This window comes from Wolffia australiana, chromosome 10 (genome assembly GCF_029677425.1).
Source record: "Wolffia australiana isolate 7733 chromosome 10, ASM2967742v1".
NCBI classification, from domain to species: Eukaryota; Viridiplantae; Streptophyta; class Magnoliopsida; order Alismatales; family Araceae; genus Wolffia; species Wolffia australiana.
The window spans coordinates 2,274,583-2,293,160 of NC_135844.1; the positions used below are offsets into that span (position 1 = coordinate 2,274,583).

The 18,578-nt window shown below is 39.7% G+C and overlaps 2 protein-coding genes and 1 long non-coding RNA gene across 5 annotated transcripts; 2 read left to right on the forward strand and 1 right to left on the reverse strand.

Annotated features, from left to right (window-relative positions):
* Positions 1–3,837: 3,837 nt before the first annotated feature.
* On the forward strand, positions 3,838–4,328 carry LOC144708777 (RING-H2 finger protein ATL56-like). Its single transcript, XM_078582213.1, has 2 exons — positions 3,838–4,102; positions 4,216–4,328. The coding sequence occupies exons 1-2, from the start codon at positions 3,838–3,840 to the stop codon at positions 4,326–4,328; spliced, it is 378 nt and encodes a 125-aa protein (XP_078438339.1).
* Positions 4,329–4,606: 278 nt separating this feature from the next.
* PGR7 (proton gradient regulation 7) lies at positions 4,607–12,129 on the reverse strand. Of its 2 annotated transcripts, XR_013582766.1 has the most exons (6): positions 11,621–12,129; positions 8,666–8,746; positions 7,747–7,851; positions 7,196–7,345; positions 5,085–5,369; positions 4,607–4,823 (listed from the first exon to the last, which is right to left on the reverse strand). XR_013582766.1 is itself a non-coding variant. In XM_078581568.1 (5 exons), the coding sequence occupies exons 1-5, from the start codon at positions 11,987–11,989 to the stop codon at positions 5,136–5,138; spliced, it is 939 nt and encodes a 312-aa protein (XP_078437694.1). In that variant the 5' UTR covers positions 11,990–12,128; the 3' UTR covers positions 4,902–5,135. The 2 variants fall into 2 exon arrangements, 1 of the variants encoding a protein (XP_078437694.1); XM_078581568.1 differs by lacking the exon at positions 4,607–4,823 and having other exon boundaries at positions 4,902–5,369; positions 11,621–12,128.
* A 1,718-nt stretch (positions 12,130–13,847) lies between these two features.
* LOC144708923 (uncharacterized) lies at positions 13,848–15,742 on the forward strand. Of its 2 annotated transcripts, none has more exons than XR_013582899.1 (2): positions 13,848–15,234; positions 15,538–15,742. It is a non-coding gene; the product is annotated as an uncharacterized LOC144708923 (long non-coding RNA). The 2 variants fall into 2 exon arrangements; XR_013582898.1 differs by having other exon boundaries at positions 15,551–15,742.
* Positions 15,743–18,578: the final 2,836 nt, after the last annotated feature.

The following is an 18,578-nucleotide window of genomic DNA, read 5'->3' on the forward strand; positions in this document are numbered from 1 at the left end:
TTGGTTGGTTTCATTGTTACATTATCAAGGATTTTGATTCTTGCTTTTTTTTCCTGAGATTGAGTGTTGCTAAATGATTAACATTGATTCTAGTTCTTGTATTTTATTTAATTTTTGCTCATTGTCGATGATTCTGAGTCAATATTTTTTCACTCTTTTCTTATTCATTATAGATGATTTGATCGAGAGGGATTCCGCTGACTGATTCTGGTGATTATTATTCAATCTTTTCACTGAATTGTATTCTTTCTCGACAATGAAAAAATTCTTTCTTTTCGATGTTTCCTATTCTTTTTTTCACTGGATTTTACTCATGTTCAATGACTGTGATCTTTCGTCTCATCATTTTTAAATACACTGATTTGACGTTAATTTCTCGGGAAAAACTTCAATTTGGTTGGTCTTACAAGAGTTTCTCTCTCAATTAAATACCTTAAATGGGAGCAACACTATTGTATCGGTTCATTAATCAAGAACGATCAACGGATTGGTTCTTTTCAAGTCTTTTCTGACTTTAATCTCCAGGCAATCAAGTGTGGCTTGATTTTTACATTCAATCTTATGAATCTGATTTTCTCTAATTTGTAGTTTCTTCCTCCGTGGAAATATTGATGGTCGCTCTTCGGCGCAAAGGATTTGGTTTGTGGTGGGATGAACTGAGATTAGGAGGTCAGTGCCTTTTATTTAAGTGTCATAGATCTCGGGACAGAGCCATTTTTATAGGCTAATTGCTCATGCTTTCAGAATAAAAATGTGCCAGAAACAGCACAAAAAATCTCATTTAAAATGAAAATTCAAACTCTATATGTGCCTTTGAAAGCTACCTACTTCATCAGGTCTTTAAGATTTCATACCCCATTTTTTAATCTTTCTTATGGTTTGTTTCCTTCATCTGCTCATTGATCCTTCTTATTGTCCGCCTCATTTTAATTTTTGGATCCCATTTTCAGAGATTTTCACAGACGATGAGGGGATTCAAGGATTGATGATCATTGCCTCCAGCATCCAGATTATTCTGGGTTACAGCCAGCGATGGGGCATCTGCATTAGATTCTTTAGCCCTTTTGGGATGGCCTCACTTACCTTAATGGAGAATTAATTATGATTTTTTAAATAAGAACTCACATTCTAGGAATTTTACTATGTATTAGATTATTACATTTTCTAATACATGAATTTTACTTTAGCCCTCTTGGGGATAATTTTTTGTACGATATATAATGGTGGTTATTTAAAATATGTTTATGCATTACACGTGGTCTTGTAGTGCCACCTCGCATGTGACTGCATGTGTTTCTTTATGCTAAAATACAGTATGCCTAAATAACACATAAATGAAAATTATTCAAATCCAACAACAGTATATATGATCATGGAAGTCCTTGAGAATAGACATCACTAAATAATTGGAAGAGGATTTATGAAACATTTTCATTTTTATTCAATTGGCCTTTAACCAAAGTGCAAGGATCAAGGCTCTGATTCTATGCTTCGTCAACAAGTCAATTTTAAATTTTTAGTCAATCTCATCAGGATACCCAACAATTGATACTTGATAGCAGGGATTCATAAACATGAAGTCATGAACATATGCCAACCATAATATTATCACATAGATGATACATGCCCATTAAAAACTTGTTATTAGGATCATTTGAATTACTAATATTAGTTACTTAATGTTAATGTTACTCAACATCCACTCTTAGTAACAAAAAAAATACTATAAACATTTTCCCTAGAGAATTAGTGTGAATTATCCAAATTCAGTGAAATTTTGTAGCAATTTGTACGGATTTTAATAATTGTGCAAATTTTGATGCGTTGTGTGAATTTTCTTCGCTTTGTGTGAATTTTGTTCGGATTGTGCGAATTGTTCTAATTGTGCGAATTTTGTTCAGATTGTGCGAATTTGTGCAAATTTTACGACATGTGCGAATTTTGTTCAAATTTTGTTCGGATTGTGTGAATTGTTCGAACATCTGTTCTAATTTTCGCACAAAAAGAGAACAGAACAATGAAGAGGGTTCTATGTGGTTCTTTTGTGTGAATTTTTCGTTCGTTTTAAATGAACAGAACATAACACCCGTGTCTACATCCAACTAGGATATGCCGTGTCACTATTGTGTAAGTGACACTTGGACTTGAGATACCTAAGAAATTGTAGATGGATGATTTTATTTGGCTTTTAATTTTCAGACTTTCTCAAGGGATTATAGAATATTAGCTTAGTAGCCGTAACCTAAAATAATGAGGAGACTTGCCCAAAGAAGACGATAAAATTATGTCATTTGCAAAGATCAGATGAAGAGCTCTCCAATGATTTCTTCATGGTTGGCCCGAATTAGGATGATCGATTAGAATTTGGCAGTTAACCTTATCCCAAATTTTTTTAGGAGTATCACATGGATTTATAGGTACATATCAACTGATGACATAAAGGTTCAACGAAAGACCAGATGAACTTCATTGTACCTTTTAGAGTATGTGGTGTAGCTTAACACCTCAAGTGTTAGCAACTCAACCTTTTGGTTAGGTTCAATCTATCAAAAATAATTAGGTATAGTTAAACAGTAGGCAATCAACAAAGATTTATTAGGCTTATGGGGTTATTGACTAGACTAGTGCTTGAGCCTAAACGGTCACACATATGGTTAATGCGAAATTGAGGGACAAACATAACGTATGAGGATTTCATGAAAGTTCATTTAAGTATATAAGAATATGAATCTCCATAACAAAAAAATACTACACAAATAATGTGAAGATAATGGCATTCAATAAGTCGAAGACTATGGGGATATACTTAGAAGTCAGACATTTGTGTGACTCGTGACAACTCGTTCAAGGAACCAGAAAAGAGAGCAGCATTAATTCCATATGAGGTGATTCAATCAACATGTTTTGATTTCATTTGAGCAGTTCATTATATTTTGTTTTATTCTACTTGGTGATTATTTTCTGATCCTTAGTCATGGGTCATGGCATCAAAATCCAACCAGACTAACCTCCCTACATCATCGAGGTTAACCTCATAAATAGGAGGACAGGGGGTCAAGTTGACCTAGCATGAATTAGATCTTTTCGAGAGATTCACTAACTTTGTGTGATCCCCCCTATCTTTATTTAGAAAAAAAGGCATAGTATCGGGTTCAAACAGAGAACTAACTTGACTCATCTACGAGGGCCGGACCAGGAAACACTTTAGTCGGGCAGGCTCAGCACCACACAATCGCTCTGGCTCGTCACGCACAACCCCAAATTCCCTACCAAAAAAAAAAGTAATTTACTTAAAAAGGTTTATTCTCTTCATAGGTATATTCTCCACCTGCCCACAGTACTTCAAGCACCCTGAAACTGCCCCAAGGTTTCTCAAAACCGGCGGTCAACCCGATCGATCCGATCCGATCGGATCGACTCACGTTCTTTTAAGCTGCTATAAATTCTCCTTTCTGCCGCCGATCCGATCGACTCACGTTCTTTTACTTTCCGCCGCCCATCCGATCGGCTCACGTTCTTTTACTTTCCGCCGCCGATCCGATCGACTCACGTTCTCTTAAGCTCCGCCGGCGGAGCAGCAGACCGCATCGCCTCCTCTCCTATAAATTCTTCTTCCGCTGTCATCTTCCATCATTTTTCAATTTTCTTCCGCCACCGATGAGCGACGGAGCAGCGCCGGAGCGACGAAGATCGCCGCCGCCATCGCCTGCGGCGACGGAGAAGAAGAAGAAGAGATTGCTCGTCGTCGTCGCAGTGCAGGCGGCGGTGACAGCGGCGGCGGTCTTCTTCTTCTTCCTCTTCGCGGGGATCGCGGCGGTGGTGGTTGTTCATCTTCTCATGGCGGGAAGCTCGCCGGCGAGGCGCGGGCGAGGGCGTGGAGCGATCTGGAGGGAGATGAAGCGGCTGCCGACCTCGCGATTCTCTATAAAAGGGGGATCGCGCGCGGGAGATTGCGCTGTTTGCTTGGAGAGCTTCCGGGAAGGGGATCGGTGCCGCGCGCTGCCGAGGTGCGGGCACTCGTTTCACCGGGCCTGCGTTGATCGGTGGCTCGTTGTGGCGCCGCTTTGTCCGGTTTGTCGGACTGGCCTGCGCGAAGAACCAGGTCATGCTGTTGTTCCTCTCCTCTCCTCGTAGATCGCTTCGAACGCCTGCGGATCGTCCTTGTATCTAGCCTTTTCTTGTATTAGATTTAGATTTTTCTTCCGATTTCTGAAGCAGAAGATGAATATTTCACACGAAATCAGCCTCAGATCGGAGAATTGCTTCTGAAATTGGCAGGATTTCCGCTCGAACTATATCGAGTTGTTCCTCTCCTCGGCTTCCTCTAGGTCTTCATTTCTCCGTAGATCGCTTTGAACGCCAGCAGATCGGCCTTGTACCTAACTTTTTTTCAGTAGATTTAGATTTTTCTTCCGATTTCTGATGCAGAAGATGAATATTGCATACGTAATCCGTCTCAGTTCCGAGAATTTTGTTCTCAACTGATAGGATTTCCGCTCGAACTAGATCAAGTTGTTCCTCTCCTCGTCTTCCTCTAGGTCTTCGTTTCTCCGTAGATCGCTTCAAACGCCAGCGGATCGTCCTTAAACCTAACAATTCCTTGCTGTAGATTTCAGCTTTTCTTCCGATTTCTGATGCAGAAGATAATATTTCACACGAAATCGATCTCAGTTCCGAGAATTTCTTCTCAACTGGAAGGATTTCTGCCCGAACTAGATCAACTTGTTACCCTCCTCGTCTTCCTCTATGTCTTCATTTCTTCTTAGATCCTTGCACCTAACCTAACCTTTTCTTGCAGTAGATTTAGATTGTTCTTCCGATTCCTGAAACAGAAGATGAATGATTCTAAAAGTTTGTTTCTCTCCTCTCTTCTCTCGCAATCGATGTAGAAACTCGTCCCATTTCTAATGCAGAAAATGATCAATTCAAAATCAAATTCAGTTTGGGAGAATTGAACCTTTCCGTTCTTCTGAATTTCCGCTCAAGAAAACTAAACGATTCAAAAAAATCTTAAACTCTAGATCATGTAGCTTCTCTCATCAAATCGGAAAAACTAAAATCATCGATCTACATACACGACTTACCTCAATCACTGCCGGAGAAGATAAACTATTCAAAAATCCCGATCCAAACTCCTACGCGGAAGATCCGACCTTCTTCAGGATCCCGACCTTCTCCGATTCGGGAAGGGCGTAGTTCTTCTCCACTTCCCAGGCCCGATGAGACATGCAATTGAAGGTCGACTTGACGCCCTTCTCGTCGGTGATCTCTCTCGGAAAGGGAATCCGAGCCTCGAAGATCTCCTTCTCCGAGTATAAATACAGATCAAACCCTAGCCGGTCCACCCAGATCATCTTCGCGTCCACCACCTGCCATTGTATTTTTCAATTTCAGGCAGTTTTTTGATTTCCTCGTAGATCAAACGCTTCAACTTCGAGCGAGGTGATATCAATCTGATGAATTGTTCTTTCCAATCCTTTTAATTCGATTGAAACGATATCAAAAGGATGAGTAAATTCTTTGAAATATTTCGAATGTGTTTGAATTCGATGCAAATTATGAAAATTCATCTCAAGCTTTCAAAATCTTCAAAGTCGAGCGAGGTGATATCAATCTGATGAATCGTTCTTTGAATTCCTCTAATTAATTCGAATCCTTCTATTTCGAACGAAACGATATTGCAAAGATATGGTCTGAATATGTTCGAATTCGAAGAAAATCATGAAAATTCCACTCAAACTTTCAAAATCTTTGAATTCGAGCGAGGTGATAACTATTTCGATCGAAACGATAGTGGAATCTTTGGAATATGGTCTGAATATGTTCGAATTTGATGGAAATTATGAAAATTCCACTCGACATTTCAAAATCTTCAAATTCGAGCGAGGTGATATAAATCTGATGAATCGTTCTTCGAATTCCTCTAATTAGTTCGAATTCTTCAAATTCGATCAAAACGATATTAAAAGGATGAGTAGCTGCTTTGAAATCTTTCGAATATGTTTGAATTTGATGCAAGCTATGAAAATTCGTCTCAAACTTTCGAAATCTTCAAATTCGAGCGACGTGATTTCAAACTGATGGACCGTTCTTTGAATTCCTCCCATTTCTTCAAATCCTTCAAATTCGATTAAAACGATATGAAAAGGATGAGTAGCTGCTTTGAAATCTTTCGAATATGTTTAGATTTGATGCAAATTATGAAAATTCTTCTCAAAGTTTGAAATCTTCAAATTCGAGCGAGGTTATATTGATCTGATGAATCGTTCTTCGAATTCCTCTAATTTTTTCGAATCCTTAAAATTCTATCGAAACGATATCAAAAGGATGAGTAGCTACTTTGAAATCTTTCGAGTATGGTCTGAATATGTTTGAATTCGACGCAAATTATGTAAATTCTTCTCAAACTTTCAAATTCTTCAGATTCGAGCAAGGTGATATCAATCCCATGAATCGTTCTGCGAAATGAAAGTACGAATTCGATCCAAATGAAAGTAAAATTTGGAAAAAATAAGGTATCACCTTCGAAACAAAATTCTTCTAAAACGTTCAAAATCTTCAAATTCGAGGTAGGTGAAGATATCAATCTGATGAATCGTTCTTCGAATTCCGTTAATTTTGTCAAATTCTTCGAATTCGATCGAAGCAATCTCAAACGAATGAATAATTTCTTCGAGAAGTTTCGAATTAGACCTTAATCAGTTGATATTGCATGCAGAATGTTTGAAAGTTTTTAGATTCGGCCAAGATGATATTAATCTGATGGATAATGCTTCAAAATCCTTCAAAAGCTTCTAATTCCATGGAAACGATTTCGATCGGATGAATAATTCTTCAATATCTTTCGAACTCGTCACATTAAAAGATCACAATAGTACATCCTCAGAATATCCTCGGAATGCTTGTTTGAAAATTTAATTCAAACTCGCAAATTCGACCTAGACAATTTTATTCGTAAAGTTCCTCAAAATCTTTCAAACTCTTCAACGTAGAACGAAATGAAATCAATCGAATGAATAATTATTTTTACTCTTTCGAGTTCAAGCCAGACCAAAGCGATTTTTGAAAACTAAATCACCACGTCACAACAAAGTCCTCCAAAACTTTCAAAATCTTTGAATTCGAAAAACTCTTGCATTCAATTGAAAATCGATTCGTACTGCTTGATATGTAATGTTTGTAATTAAATCATTACCTGGAAATCGGTATGGATATGGGCGAGAGAGAGTCTTAGAACATCCTCGGAATGTTTGCTGTTCATCTCCTCTACGATTCTCTCCGCAAAGCTCCGGAGCGGATCCGGCTCCGCGTTCCCGTAGTCCGTTGAGTCCACCAAACTTCCGTCCTGCAACCAATTAACGATATGAACACCGATTGAATCCATCCTCAAGTCGAGAATTAATTTCGCTGTTCAGTAATATAATCTGTTTTCTTTGGCTCCCCAAAAAGGGCTCTAAAAATTTCTTCATACTGTTCTTCAGATTCATTGGAAATGATATTAATCTGATGAATTGTTCTCCAAAAATCTTTTTCATACTGTTCAAACTTTTCAAATTTGATGGAGATGAATAAAAATAAGTCCTGATAAATAACTCATCAAATTCGACTGCAACGATGTTCCTGGGGAAATTGTTGCTTCAAATTCTTTAGAATCTTTCAAACACTTAAAATTAATCTGATGCATACTAATTCTTAAAATTCACCGAATTCAATCGAAATGATATGAAATGAAGAACAAATGCGCACCTCGTCGAAATCAGCCAGGCAAAGGACACGATCGACGGAGATCATATACAAGAACCTTTCCTCGAGGTGCTCCCCGAATCTCCTCTCCCATTTTCTCTGAAGGTCCTGAGAGAATCAACAAGCATAATACTGTCAGATAATTTGAAGAACACCAAGAACAGAAAACCACTCTAACTGATTGATTGGTGGGCCGTGTCGAGATTGATCCGACCAATAGGTAGCGCCATTCGGTGACCAGCCAATATGACTGATTCGACCGAATCGGAGGTCAATCGAATGTGCTGATCGGGCCAATAGGGTGTCGCCACGTGGCAAGCCAAATGATTTCCACTTTGAGATGCAAAATTAGACAGATGAGAGGATATAAGTCCTTATCATCTTTGATGGACGGCATCGTTCAAAAAGTGGAGAGTTTTATTTCATGCTGGTTTGGAAGAATACGAACATTACGAGACGACCAGTTTGGTCCTCGTAACTCTTCTTTAATTTATTGTAGTATCAGGTTGATTACCGATCTCGGGTAATCTTCTTTTTTCCTTTCAAAAAAATTGAGAATGTACTTTCTGCTTGATCAGGCCAATCATGATTGATCGATATGATCCTGCCAGATCAATCGATCCATAAGATTCATCGGTGAGATGAATCATTCGTGATCAATCAATCGCGACTGATAATCTTGATCAATTGATACTATGCGATCAAAATTTCCATCAATGTGACTGATAATTTTGATGATTCTAAACTCTGGCTGGATCAAAGTTTAGATCAATTGAGACTGATAATCTGAATCAATCGAAACTCTGCTCTGTCAAAAATTTGATCAATTGATCAGGTCTGATCGTTATTGGATGGAAATTTATGATCGATTGAATCTTTGATTGATCGCCGACTATGAACCGTGCAAGAACAGAAACAGTACATTGACGAGAAGTCCAGGCTCTGGTTTGTCGAGCGTCCCCAAAACTGTGCACTGAGGAGTTCTTAGCCCGCTCTGCTCCAGCTGTTCATGAAATTGAGGATCATCAGAGATGACGATAGCAATTCAATTGAAAAAACAGTATGATTACATCTCAATTGAAGATTTTGTACTTGAAATGCACAGCTAAAAATCTTATGCTTGATTTTCGAAGATCCACGATTAAAACTGCTCGGTTCGTTAATTTATGTCTCATTCTGATGAAAAGAAAATCAAAGATCCACGGTTTGAAATAATAAATTGATTTTGCCTTGAAGAATCTCAATATCTTTCCAAATTCAACTATTCCTCGTTCAAAATGCACGGTTCTGGATTATATCTTTGATTTTCGAAGAGAAAGAATTTCAAATAATTGATAACTTACACATTGATGAATCTGAATATCTTTCGAATTCAAAAATAAACGGTTCGAGATTATAACTTTCATTTTCAAAGAGCCAGGATTTAAAATTGCTTGATTCTGTAATAACGTCTTACCCTCACGAAAAGAAATTACTCAAAAATCCAGGATTCCGACTAACAATATGATTCCAAATATTACATGATTCGAGATGCTTGATTCGAGAAAGAATCCAAACTGAAGACGTAGAATGATTGATATGAAATATCGTGTTTGTGCTATTAGCCCTTTTAGATTGTCATCCCACAAAAAAAATTTTGTTCAGCTGAAAAAAAATTTGACCGAGGAATTTCCACTAATTACGATTCTAGAAGAACAATTTTTTTTTGGAACAATGATTCTAGAAGAACAATATCCTGATTAATGATGAAAAGAAGCACCCTTGCTATTAGCTATATCTTTTTGCGCAGTTGGTAAGCACTTGAATTCAACAATAAGAGTACATGAGTTCTAAAAAAGACTCTTAATTTTGGTTGTTCTTGAAAAACAAGGAACAAACGGTGCAGAACTGGAAAGAACGAGTGATTCGAAATGATGTGTTAAACCCATTGTACGCAATTTAATTCTATCAATTTTTTGTAGATTATTATTACATAAACGTTTTCATCCTAACTGATCCGTAAAACAAAAACTCGACTCAGGGAGAATCCCACTAATTACTGTTCTAGAAATAATGACTGTAGGAGTCCTAAACAAGTCTCATAGCTAAATTTCGACAAGAAAAAAAGAAAGAAAGAGGAGGAAAAACAAACCTAGACGTGAAAAACTCCAAACTGAAGGAGCATAATTTTTAAAACAAGTAGTTCTAAATTTCTCTCCATCTTTATTTTCATATTTCTTTCTTTCGTTGAATATGAATAAGAATAGTACTGAAAAGACTCATAATTTGGTATTTGCGTGAATAACTCCAAAGTAAAGGGATAAAATTTGAAAGAGAGAAACGATTGATTCAAAACTATTGGGCGGAATTTATTTCACCTTTTTGCAAAAATCGCCATTGAAGGTATAGTATTTGAAATCAAGATTGAATCAGGAGTGTTTGATACAAGCGGTTACCAGCCGCACTAAAAGCTATAGCTAATGGCAAGGGCGCTACTTTTTATATTTATGCGGGATGTTGTATTTCAACAAAGAGTATTTGAATCACAGTTGAATCGAATTATTGCGTCACATTAGTCTTGAGAAAAACGCATATTGAAAGAATATGTCGAAACCTGATTGTTATCCCAATGAAACTTCTTTCATTCCTTGAATAGAAACTTAACAGAGAGAAATCTCCATTAATTACTGGTATACTAAGCATAGAAATGCAGCAGAGCTAAATATGAACAATTTAGTACAAATTAACTGGACGTGGAAGCTGGATCGATAATATTTGACATCATTATTGGATCGAAAAATTCTTGATTTTCATCTCAAAAAAACTATTTTGACTTCATGAATAGAAACTTGACCGAGAAGCTGGATCGGGCGAAATCTCAACTAATGCCCGGTAAAGAGCGCATAAAACTGCAACAGTCCTAAAAAACACGGTACTTAAGTACTAATTACCTGGACGTAGTAGCTGGATCGGGATTCGGCAATAGTTCAAATCAAGATTGAATCGAACTATTCTTGAACAATGCCCAGATCGAACAAATAAGCAGGCATTTGATTGTTAATCCCAAAAAATAAATTTGATTCTTTCACTCGAAACTCTACCGAGAGAAATCTCCATTAATTACTGGCATATTAAGCAGAAAACAACAGCAGAGCTAAACAAATCTGCGTAATTCAGCACTAATTACCTGGACACGGAAGCTGGATCGGGAGTATTTCAAATCAAGGTTGGATCGAATTATTCTTGAAAAGAGCGAAGATTGAAAGAATATGCAGGAACTAGATTGTTAATCCCAAAAAAACATCTCTGATTCCTTGAACAGAAACTATTACTGGCGTACAAAGCATAAAACAGCAGCAGCGCGAAAAAAATCAGATCAATTCAGCACTAAGTAACTGGCCGTGGAAGCTGGATCGGCAGTATTTGGGATCAAGATTGGAGCAAATTATTCGTGAATTAAGCGAAGATTGAACCAATATGCAGGAAAACATCTTTAATTCTTTGAAAAGAAACACAACCGGGAGAAATCTCGACTAATCGCTGAAATCTCGACTAATGTCGACTAACCGACTATGGATTGTTAATCCCAAAAAAACAAAATTTGAATTTTTTAACAGAAACTCAACCGAGACTATTCTTTGAACATAAAACAGCAGCAGAGCTAAAAAAAATCAGATCAATTCAGTATAGCAACTACCTGGACGTGGAATCTGGATCGGCAATATTTCAAAACAAGATTGGATCGAATTATTCTTGAATTAAGCGAATATTGAAAGAATACGGAGGAGTTTGATTGTCAATCCCAAAAAAAAAAACTTTGAATTTTTTAACATAAACTCCACCGAGAGAAATTGTTTGAACATAAAACAAAATCAGATCAATTCAGTATAGCAACAACCTGGACGTGGAAGCTGGATCGGGAGCCGACGGAGAAGCTGGAGGAGGCGAAATTCTTGAGGCAGACGGCGGGGGAGCCGTCGGCGTCGGCGACGAAGCGAGCGCCGACGGCGAGGGGCCAGCCGTCGGGGCCGACGGCGGAGAGCGTGCCGGCGGAGGAGAGCTCGACGAGCGTGCGGGCGACCTCGGCGAAGGAGGGCTTGGCGGCGACGGCGGGAACGGCGGAGAGGGCGGAGGAGAGGGCGGAGACGGGGCGAGGAAGGCGGGAAAGGCGGGGGGGAGGGGAGAATTTATAGCGGGGGAGGAGAGCAGGGGAGGGTTTGAAGGTGGGGAGGAGGAGAGCGCAGGAGGAGGAGGAGGAGGAGGGCATGGTGTTGAGTGCAGGCTGCTCTCTCCCCCACCCTTTGTTGCTGCTGGTTTCTCTCTTCTGGAGATGTAATCCTCTTTCTCTCTCTAGCTCTCTCTCTCTTCCTGTCTCGCTCTCTATCTCTCTCTCTCTCTATGGCTCTTTCTGTCTGTATTAGTCTCTGTATCTCTCTCGTCCTGTCTCTCTCTCTTTGTATCTCTCTCTCTCTCTCTCTCTCTTTATGGTTCTTTCTTTCTGTATCAGTCTCTGTATCTCTCTCGTCCTGTCTCTCTCTCTCTCTTTGTATCTCTCTCTCTCTCTCTCTCTCTCTCTCTTTATGGTTCTTTCTTTCTGTATCAGTCTCTGTATCTCTCTCGTCCTGTCTCTCTCTCTCTCTTTGTATCTCTCTCTCTCTCTCTCTCTCTCTCTCTCTCTTTATGTTTCTTTCTTTCTGTATCTGTCTCTGTATCTCTCTCGTCCTGTCTCTCTCTCTCTCTTTGTATCTCTCTCTCTCTCTCTCTCTCTCTTTATGGTTCTTTCTTTCTGTATCTCTCTCGTCCTGTCTCACTCTCTCTTTGTATCTCTCTCTCTCTCTCTCTCTCTCTCTCTCTCTCTCTCTCTCTCTCTCTTTATGGTTCTTTCTTTCTGTATCTCTCTCGTCCTGTCTCACTCTCTCTTTGTATCTCTCTCTCTCTCTCTCTTTATGGTTCTTTCTTTCTGTATCAGTCTATCTCTCTCGTCCTGTCTCACTCTCTCTTTGTATCTCTCTCTCTCTCTCTCTTTATGGTTCTTTCTTTCTGTATCAGTCTATCTCTCTCGTCCTGTCTCTCTCTCTTTGTATCTTTCTCTCGCATTCTCTCTCTATTCTCTCTATCTCTCTTTCTTTCTATCTGTCTCTCTCTATCTTTCTCCCTTTCGATATTGCTCTCTCTATTCTCTCTATCTCTCTCTTTCGTTCTATCTTTCTCTCTCATTCTCTCTCTTTCTTTCTCTCTGTCTCTCTCTTTCTATCTTTCTCTCTATCTCTCTGTCTTTCTTTCTTTCTCTCTATATCTCTCTACCTTTCTCTCTCTTTCTATATTTCTTTCTATCTCTCTATCTCTCTCTTTCTTTCTATCTCTCTCTCTCTATCTCTCTCTTTCTATCTTTCTGGCTCTATCTCTCTTTCTTTCTTTCTATCACTCTCTGGCATTATCTCTCTATCTCTCTATCTCTCTATATCTCTCTTTCTTTCTTTCTATCTCTCTCTGGCATTATCTCTCTATCTCTCTATCTCTCTCTTTCTTTCTTTCTTTCTATCTCTCTATCTCTCTATCTCGCTCTTTCTTTCTATCTCTCTCTGGCATTATCTCTCTATCTCTTTGTCTCGCTCTTTCTTTCTATCTCTCTCTCTTTCATTCTATCTCTCTCTTTCTCTCTCTATCACTCTCTCTCTCTTTTATTTCTCTCTATACCTTCATCTCTCTCTCTTTGTGCTGCTCTCCCCCTTGGTATTACTACATCTCTTGGGAGATGTAATTCTCTCTCACCTCTATATATATGTATATATCTGCATCTTTCTGCCTCTCTCTCCTCTCTATCTCTCTATGTCTCCTCCCTCTCCCTCCCTATCTCTCTCTCTCTCTGTCTCTCTCTCTCCCTTTCTCTCCTTCTCCCTCTTTTCTCTTCCTCTCTCTGTCTCTCGCCCTCCCTCTCTATCTCTCCCCCTCTCTCTTCCTTCTCCCTCTTTTCTCTTCCTCTCTCTCTCTCTCTCTCTCTCTCTGTGTTGGAATGGCCCTCATTCTCCCTTCTTTCTTCTCTCTTATTGGGCTCACGTGTAGCCCATTTTTCTCTCCTCTCTACTTTTCTCTTTTATCTCTAAGTCACGTCGAGAGGGGTAAATGCCCTAATTTTTCTAGTCGCTGCCTACCTCTCTCTCCCGATCGCTCTCTCCTCCTCGCCATCATCGATCCTTGCTTCTACATGGTATCAGAGCGGATCAAAGAGATGGTGGCGATCTTCTCTAGCCGGTGGTGATCGTATCTGACAGCGGCAATCTCTCTATCTCGTTCGTACCTTCATTTCATCGGCGGTGATCTCTCCAAGGGGCAGTCCTATCTCTCTTCCTCTCAGTGGCGACTTCATCCTCCTCATTGGTAGTCACCCTCATGGCATTCTTATAAACGTCAAAAGTCATCTCTATGGCTGATAACAAGACTAATGCTCCTATCGATCAGACAAGCTCGGGCAGTATGGCGGCCCCTCTCAGAGCTTCTCATCCGCGTCATTCGATTATGACAGCCCTCACTCGTCCTGCATACATGTTTGACGGGACGAATTAAAGTGCCAGGCCCACTGCATTCATGGAATTCCTGAATGCTCATCGTCCTCTACAACATATGACTGATCCCCCACTGGCCGAGACCCTTCATATGCTGAGTGGAGCTATCTCGAGTTGGCAGTATGTATGTGGTTGTGTCAGATTGTAGACAACAAAATCATGCAACCAATCAATAGAACTCTAATGGCTCGTGTACTCTGGCAGCGGCTAGCGACGATGTATGCTAACAAAAGCAATGTCAGCAGGATTGTACGGCTATATGAGGATTTGTTTGCATGCAAACAAGGTTCTCGATCCCTCCAAGACTATTACGGTGCAATGGAATCCATCATCACAGATATCGCAGTATATCAATCCCCATCGATGGATCCTGACACACTGACGCGGTAGAGAGATGAGCTTCGGGCTGGCGCCTTCCTAGGTGGGATGAGACCAGAGCTTGCGAACGTGATTCGCAGACAAGTACTTGATGGATCCCGGGTGATGCCCATAGAGGAAATCTTCTCTGGCGCCCTTCGGGTGCATGATAGTGTGTTGATCCTACCTGCACCCTCATCTGCAGATGTGTCTGCTCTAGCTATGTCCGGAGGTCCCCCAAAATCTTCCGGCAGAGAAACCGCCTCGAGAAAACCCTGAAATGCCTTCCCTCCCTGCAAGTATTGTGGGAAGATGTCGCATCCGGCTGAAAAATATTGGAAGGAGTTTGGGAAGCCATCATGGGGACTAGCTACCTATGGGGGCAGGTCTACATCTGCTGCATCGAGCACATCAGCTTCCTCCATGCCATCAATGAATCCATCTGCTGCCTCTACCGTTGTGGGTTATCAGATAGCAGTGTCTCCGGCAGAGCATGCATATCGTCAAGCTTCATGCGCTTCCGCATTGCACACTCTAGCGACTGCATCAACCAGCCTAGCTTCATATGCCGGAGAGAATTCGTCCACTCCAGGTATGTCCGCCCTCTCAGCTTCTAATATTACTTGGGTAATTGACTCAAGGGCTTCGGCCCTCAACGGGTACCCCCTCTATCCTGAGTTCCTACCATCCTGATACCTCAATCCCTACCGTCCATATAGCTGATGGGCGTCCATGTCCTGTCAAAGGATCGGGAGTCACCCGGGCCACATCTTCCTTAACCATTCATAATGTCCTTCATGTCCCTGGCTTTCCCACCAATCTCCTCTCCATCAGTGCCATTACCAAGGCTCTTAACTGCGGTGTCTTCTTCTACCCTTATCATTACATCTTCCAGGATCTTCGTACAGGGCAGAGGAATTGACTGGGCGTGAGAACGGACGTAGAATCTACGAGCTCATGCCAGATACGCCATCAGCCGGACTATGCACTTTATTTTCACTTTCAGCTTCACAGTGTTCCTCTCATTCCTCTTTTTTGTGGCACTATTGTTTGGGACATCCAAGTTTTTCAAAACTTAAGGAAGCTTTACCATGGATAAATGTGTGTGATTTCAAATGTGAATCAAGTGAATTAGGGAAACATCATTGATCATCATATCCTGCAAGTGTGGGCATATAATCATCTCTCCCATTTGATCTGGTGCATTGTGACATATGGGGACTTGCACAACATCTCTCGCATTCTGGAGGACGTTATTATACTGTTTTTGTGGATGAATACACTCGATGTAGCTAGACCTACAGCCAAAAATAAGGGTCAAATTTACCAAATTTAATCCCTTGTCGTTGTCAATTTTGGCTTATACAATAAAAATTTATAAACTCCTACTTAAGATATGTAGTGATAAGTAAATGTTTCGTCCCAGGGAAGCTAGTAAGGAATCCAATTTGATGCTTTGCTTGAGTAATTCAACCTTAATTAGAGTTAATTTGATCTTCAATGAAGATCAAGACAACCTAATTAGACAAAGAAGTTAGAAACGGGGGTAGAAGAGATGAGAGGAATAGAAGAAATAAGGGGCTCTAGATTGGCTTCTTTGATCCAAAGAGAAGGGTCAAGGGAGTCAATTAGAGAGGTTGAGAGGGAAATTTTGATTTGGTTTGGTTGGTTTTGTAGGTTTGATAATTCAGAAATAACTACACTATTAGATAATAAAAAGGGAATTTTAATCTCCTCGAAAATGAAGATTTTTTTTATAGTTTTTTCAATGTGCACTTGGAATAGTTACGTAAATCTCTCAATCTCTACTCTCAATCTCAGTAAGGGCTTGTACATTTTGCTCAAGCCTAGTGATTTTGAAGTTCAGACCAAGATCAAGAAGAACGAAGAAGAAATTTAACTAAAACATCATCCAAAATACACTAAGTTCAAATACAAAGAAGAAAAAAGGTACCAAATAGGTTGATCCAACCTAGAGCTCCTCTGTCTTGCAGCTGTGATAGAGCACCATCCAGAATGAGCTCCCCCTCTCGAAATTCAGCTTTTATACTTAAGTTACATGGTAAAAATTACCATTTTACCCCCATTTAGTAATTAAATTTTATCTATCAATGTAGGCTTGATATGAATGATCAAACATACAGATTAAAGAGGAGGTCAAGACGAGCTAATCCATAAAAAAATCATCTCAATCGGACTTCAGGATCAAAAGTTATGAATAAATGAATTTAAACCAATTTTAGCCGTTGGATTTAAATCTATTTATTTATTAATTTTCTTTTTAAACACACAATGATGCGTCGCTTTCTCATTGGCGGATGCATTTTGAATTCCTTTTTTTGGTTTTGATCGCTGAGCGCCACGTACCCCCTAGCGAAAATAAAAACAAAGGAAAAATATCAAAAAAACTGGTTGTATAAATTTAAAATGCATATTACATGCGTTTTCCACAGAGTCGATGAATAAAAACATGCTACGTTACCGCCCGTGCGTGCGCTTTGTATGTGCGGCAAGGGCGGTGAACTTACCACCCTGTGGTCGCCATCACCAAGCGCTCTTGGATTCTCATCTGACGACTAAGATGAGGCCACGTCGACGCCCGAAAAAATCGCCTGGACATTTTTCACAGACATCCTTTTTAAAACGTGAAATTGCCGTTGGACACCGCCCACAATTATTAGTGTGTGTGCCCTTCTTTGCTTTCACTCCTCTGAATTTTTCCTAAAATCACAAAAAATACCATGACAATTTTCAATTAAATCCCTGCAACTTTTACATAATTGTATCTATGCCCCTGCCGAAATGACTGAGAGCTGTTTTTAGGGGTATAATTGCAACACGTATCTACGAAAAGCCCCTCGAAGTTGGAGAATCTTTAACACTCATTTTATCCTTATAAATATATCTTTTTCCTCTTTAAAAATTTATTTCTTCCTCAAATAAAACCCAGAAAAATCCAATAAATTCCTAAAAAATCCTAGAAAATTCCAGAAAATTCTATAAAATTCTATGAAATTCAATAATTCATCCCCACACTAATTAACCTCAACATTAAATTTTAAACCTACCATTTTCATTTAAAAATAATTATTTCAAGCTTAAATAAATCTCAAAAGTTCATAAAATTAACAGAAAATTAGGGAAAATCAGAAATCACTTGGAACATTAATTACATGTAAATATATGATAAAAATCCCATTTTAATCTCGTTAAATGCATAAAATTGTGTTAATTTTCTTGAAATAAAGACCGGATTTAGGGTGTTATCATATATTATTTTTGTGGATGACTACACTTGATGTATTGGAGTATCGGAGCCAAGTTCTTGACATGGTCCAACAGTTTGTTATGGAGGTCATCACGCAGTATAATACTGCCCCAAAGGTACTATGAACGGACAATGCCCTTGAATTTTTTCAACACAATCTACAAGAATTCTGTGCAGGATATGGTGTTGTTCCTATCTATATGTGGTCTGATGTTGTCCTTACTGCCACGTTCCTGGCTAATTGTATGCCCTCCGTGCGCACTCAGTGGTGCTATTCCTGTCCAACGACTTTGACCTAATCCTATAGTATTTCCATTACCTCCACAAGCTTTTGGTTGCACTACATTTGTACAATATCATACTCCGGGATTATCGAAGTTGGCTCCTCGTGCTCTCAAGGGGGTCTTTGTGGGGTATTCCCGAACTTAGGAGGGGTACCGCGTGTGTTTCCTTCTACGCGAGGCTACATTATGTCTGCAGACGTTACATTCCATGAGGATATTCCTTATTTCACACTGTCACCCCTGGTTCCTACTCCCATCTCTGCTGCTACTCCAAATACTTAGGGCCCCTTGCTTACTCCTATTGTACCTTCATCCGCACCAAAGTCCTCTTCCTCGGATCATCCGATGGACTCTACTGGAGATAACTCCACTCCACCACTCTCC

Excerpts from the sequence above, each read along its gene's own strand:
- LOC144708777 (XM_078582213.1), top strand. The coding sequence starts at position 3,838 with ATGGCGGGAAGCTCGCCGGCGAGGCGCGGGCGAGGGCGTGGAGCGATC. Across the intron at positions 4,103-4,215 it reads TGGCCTGCGCGAAGAACCAG|CAGAAGATGAATATTTCACA; the intron begins GTCATGCTGTTG and ends CGATTTCTGAAG.
- PGR7 (XM_078581568.1), bottom strand. The coding sequence starts at position 11,989 with ATGCCCTCCTCCTCCTCCTCCTCCTGCGCTCTCCTCCTCCCCACCTTC. Across the intron at positions 8,747-11,620 it reads GATCCAGCTTCCACGTCCAG|CTGGAGCAGAGCGGGCTAAG; the intron begins GTTGTTGCTATA and ends TTTCATGAACAG. Across the intron at positions 7,852-8,665 it reads AGCCTGGACTTCTCGTCAAT|GACCTTCAGAGAAAATGGGA; the intron begins GTACTGTTTCTG and ends TGATTCTCTCAG.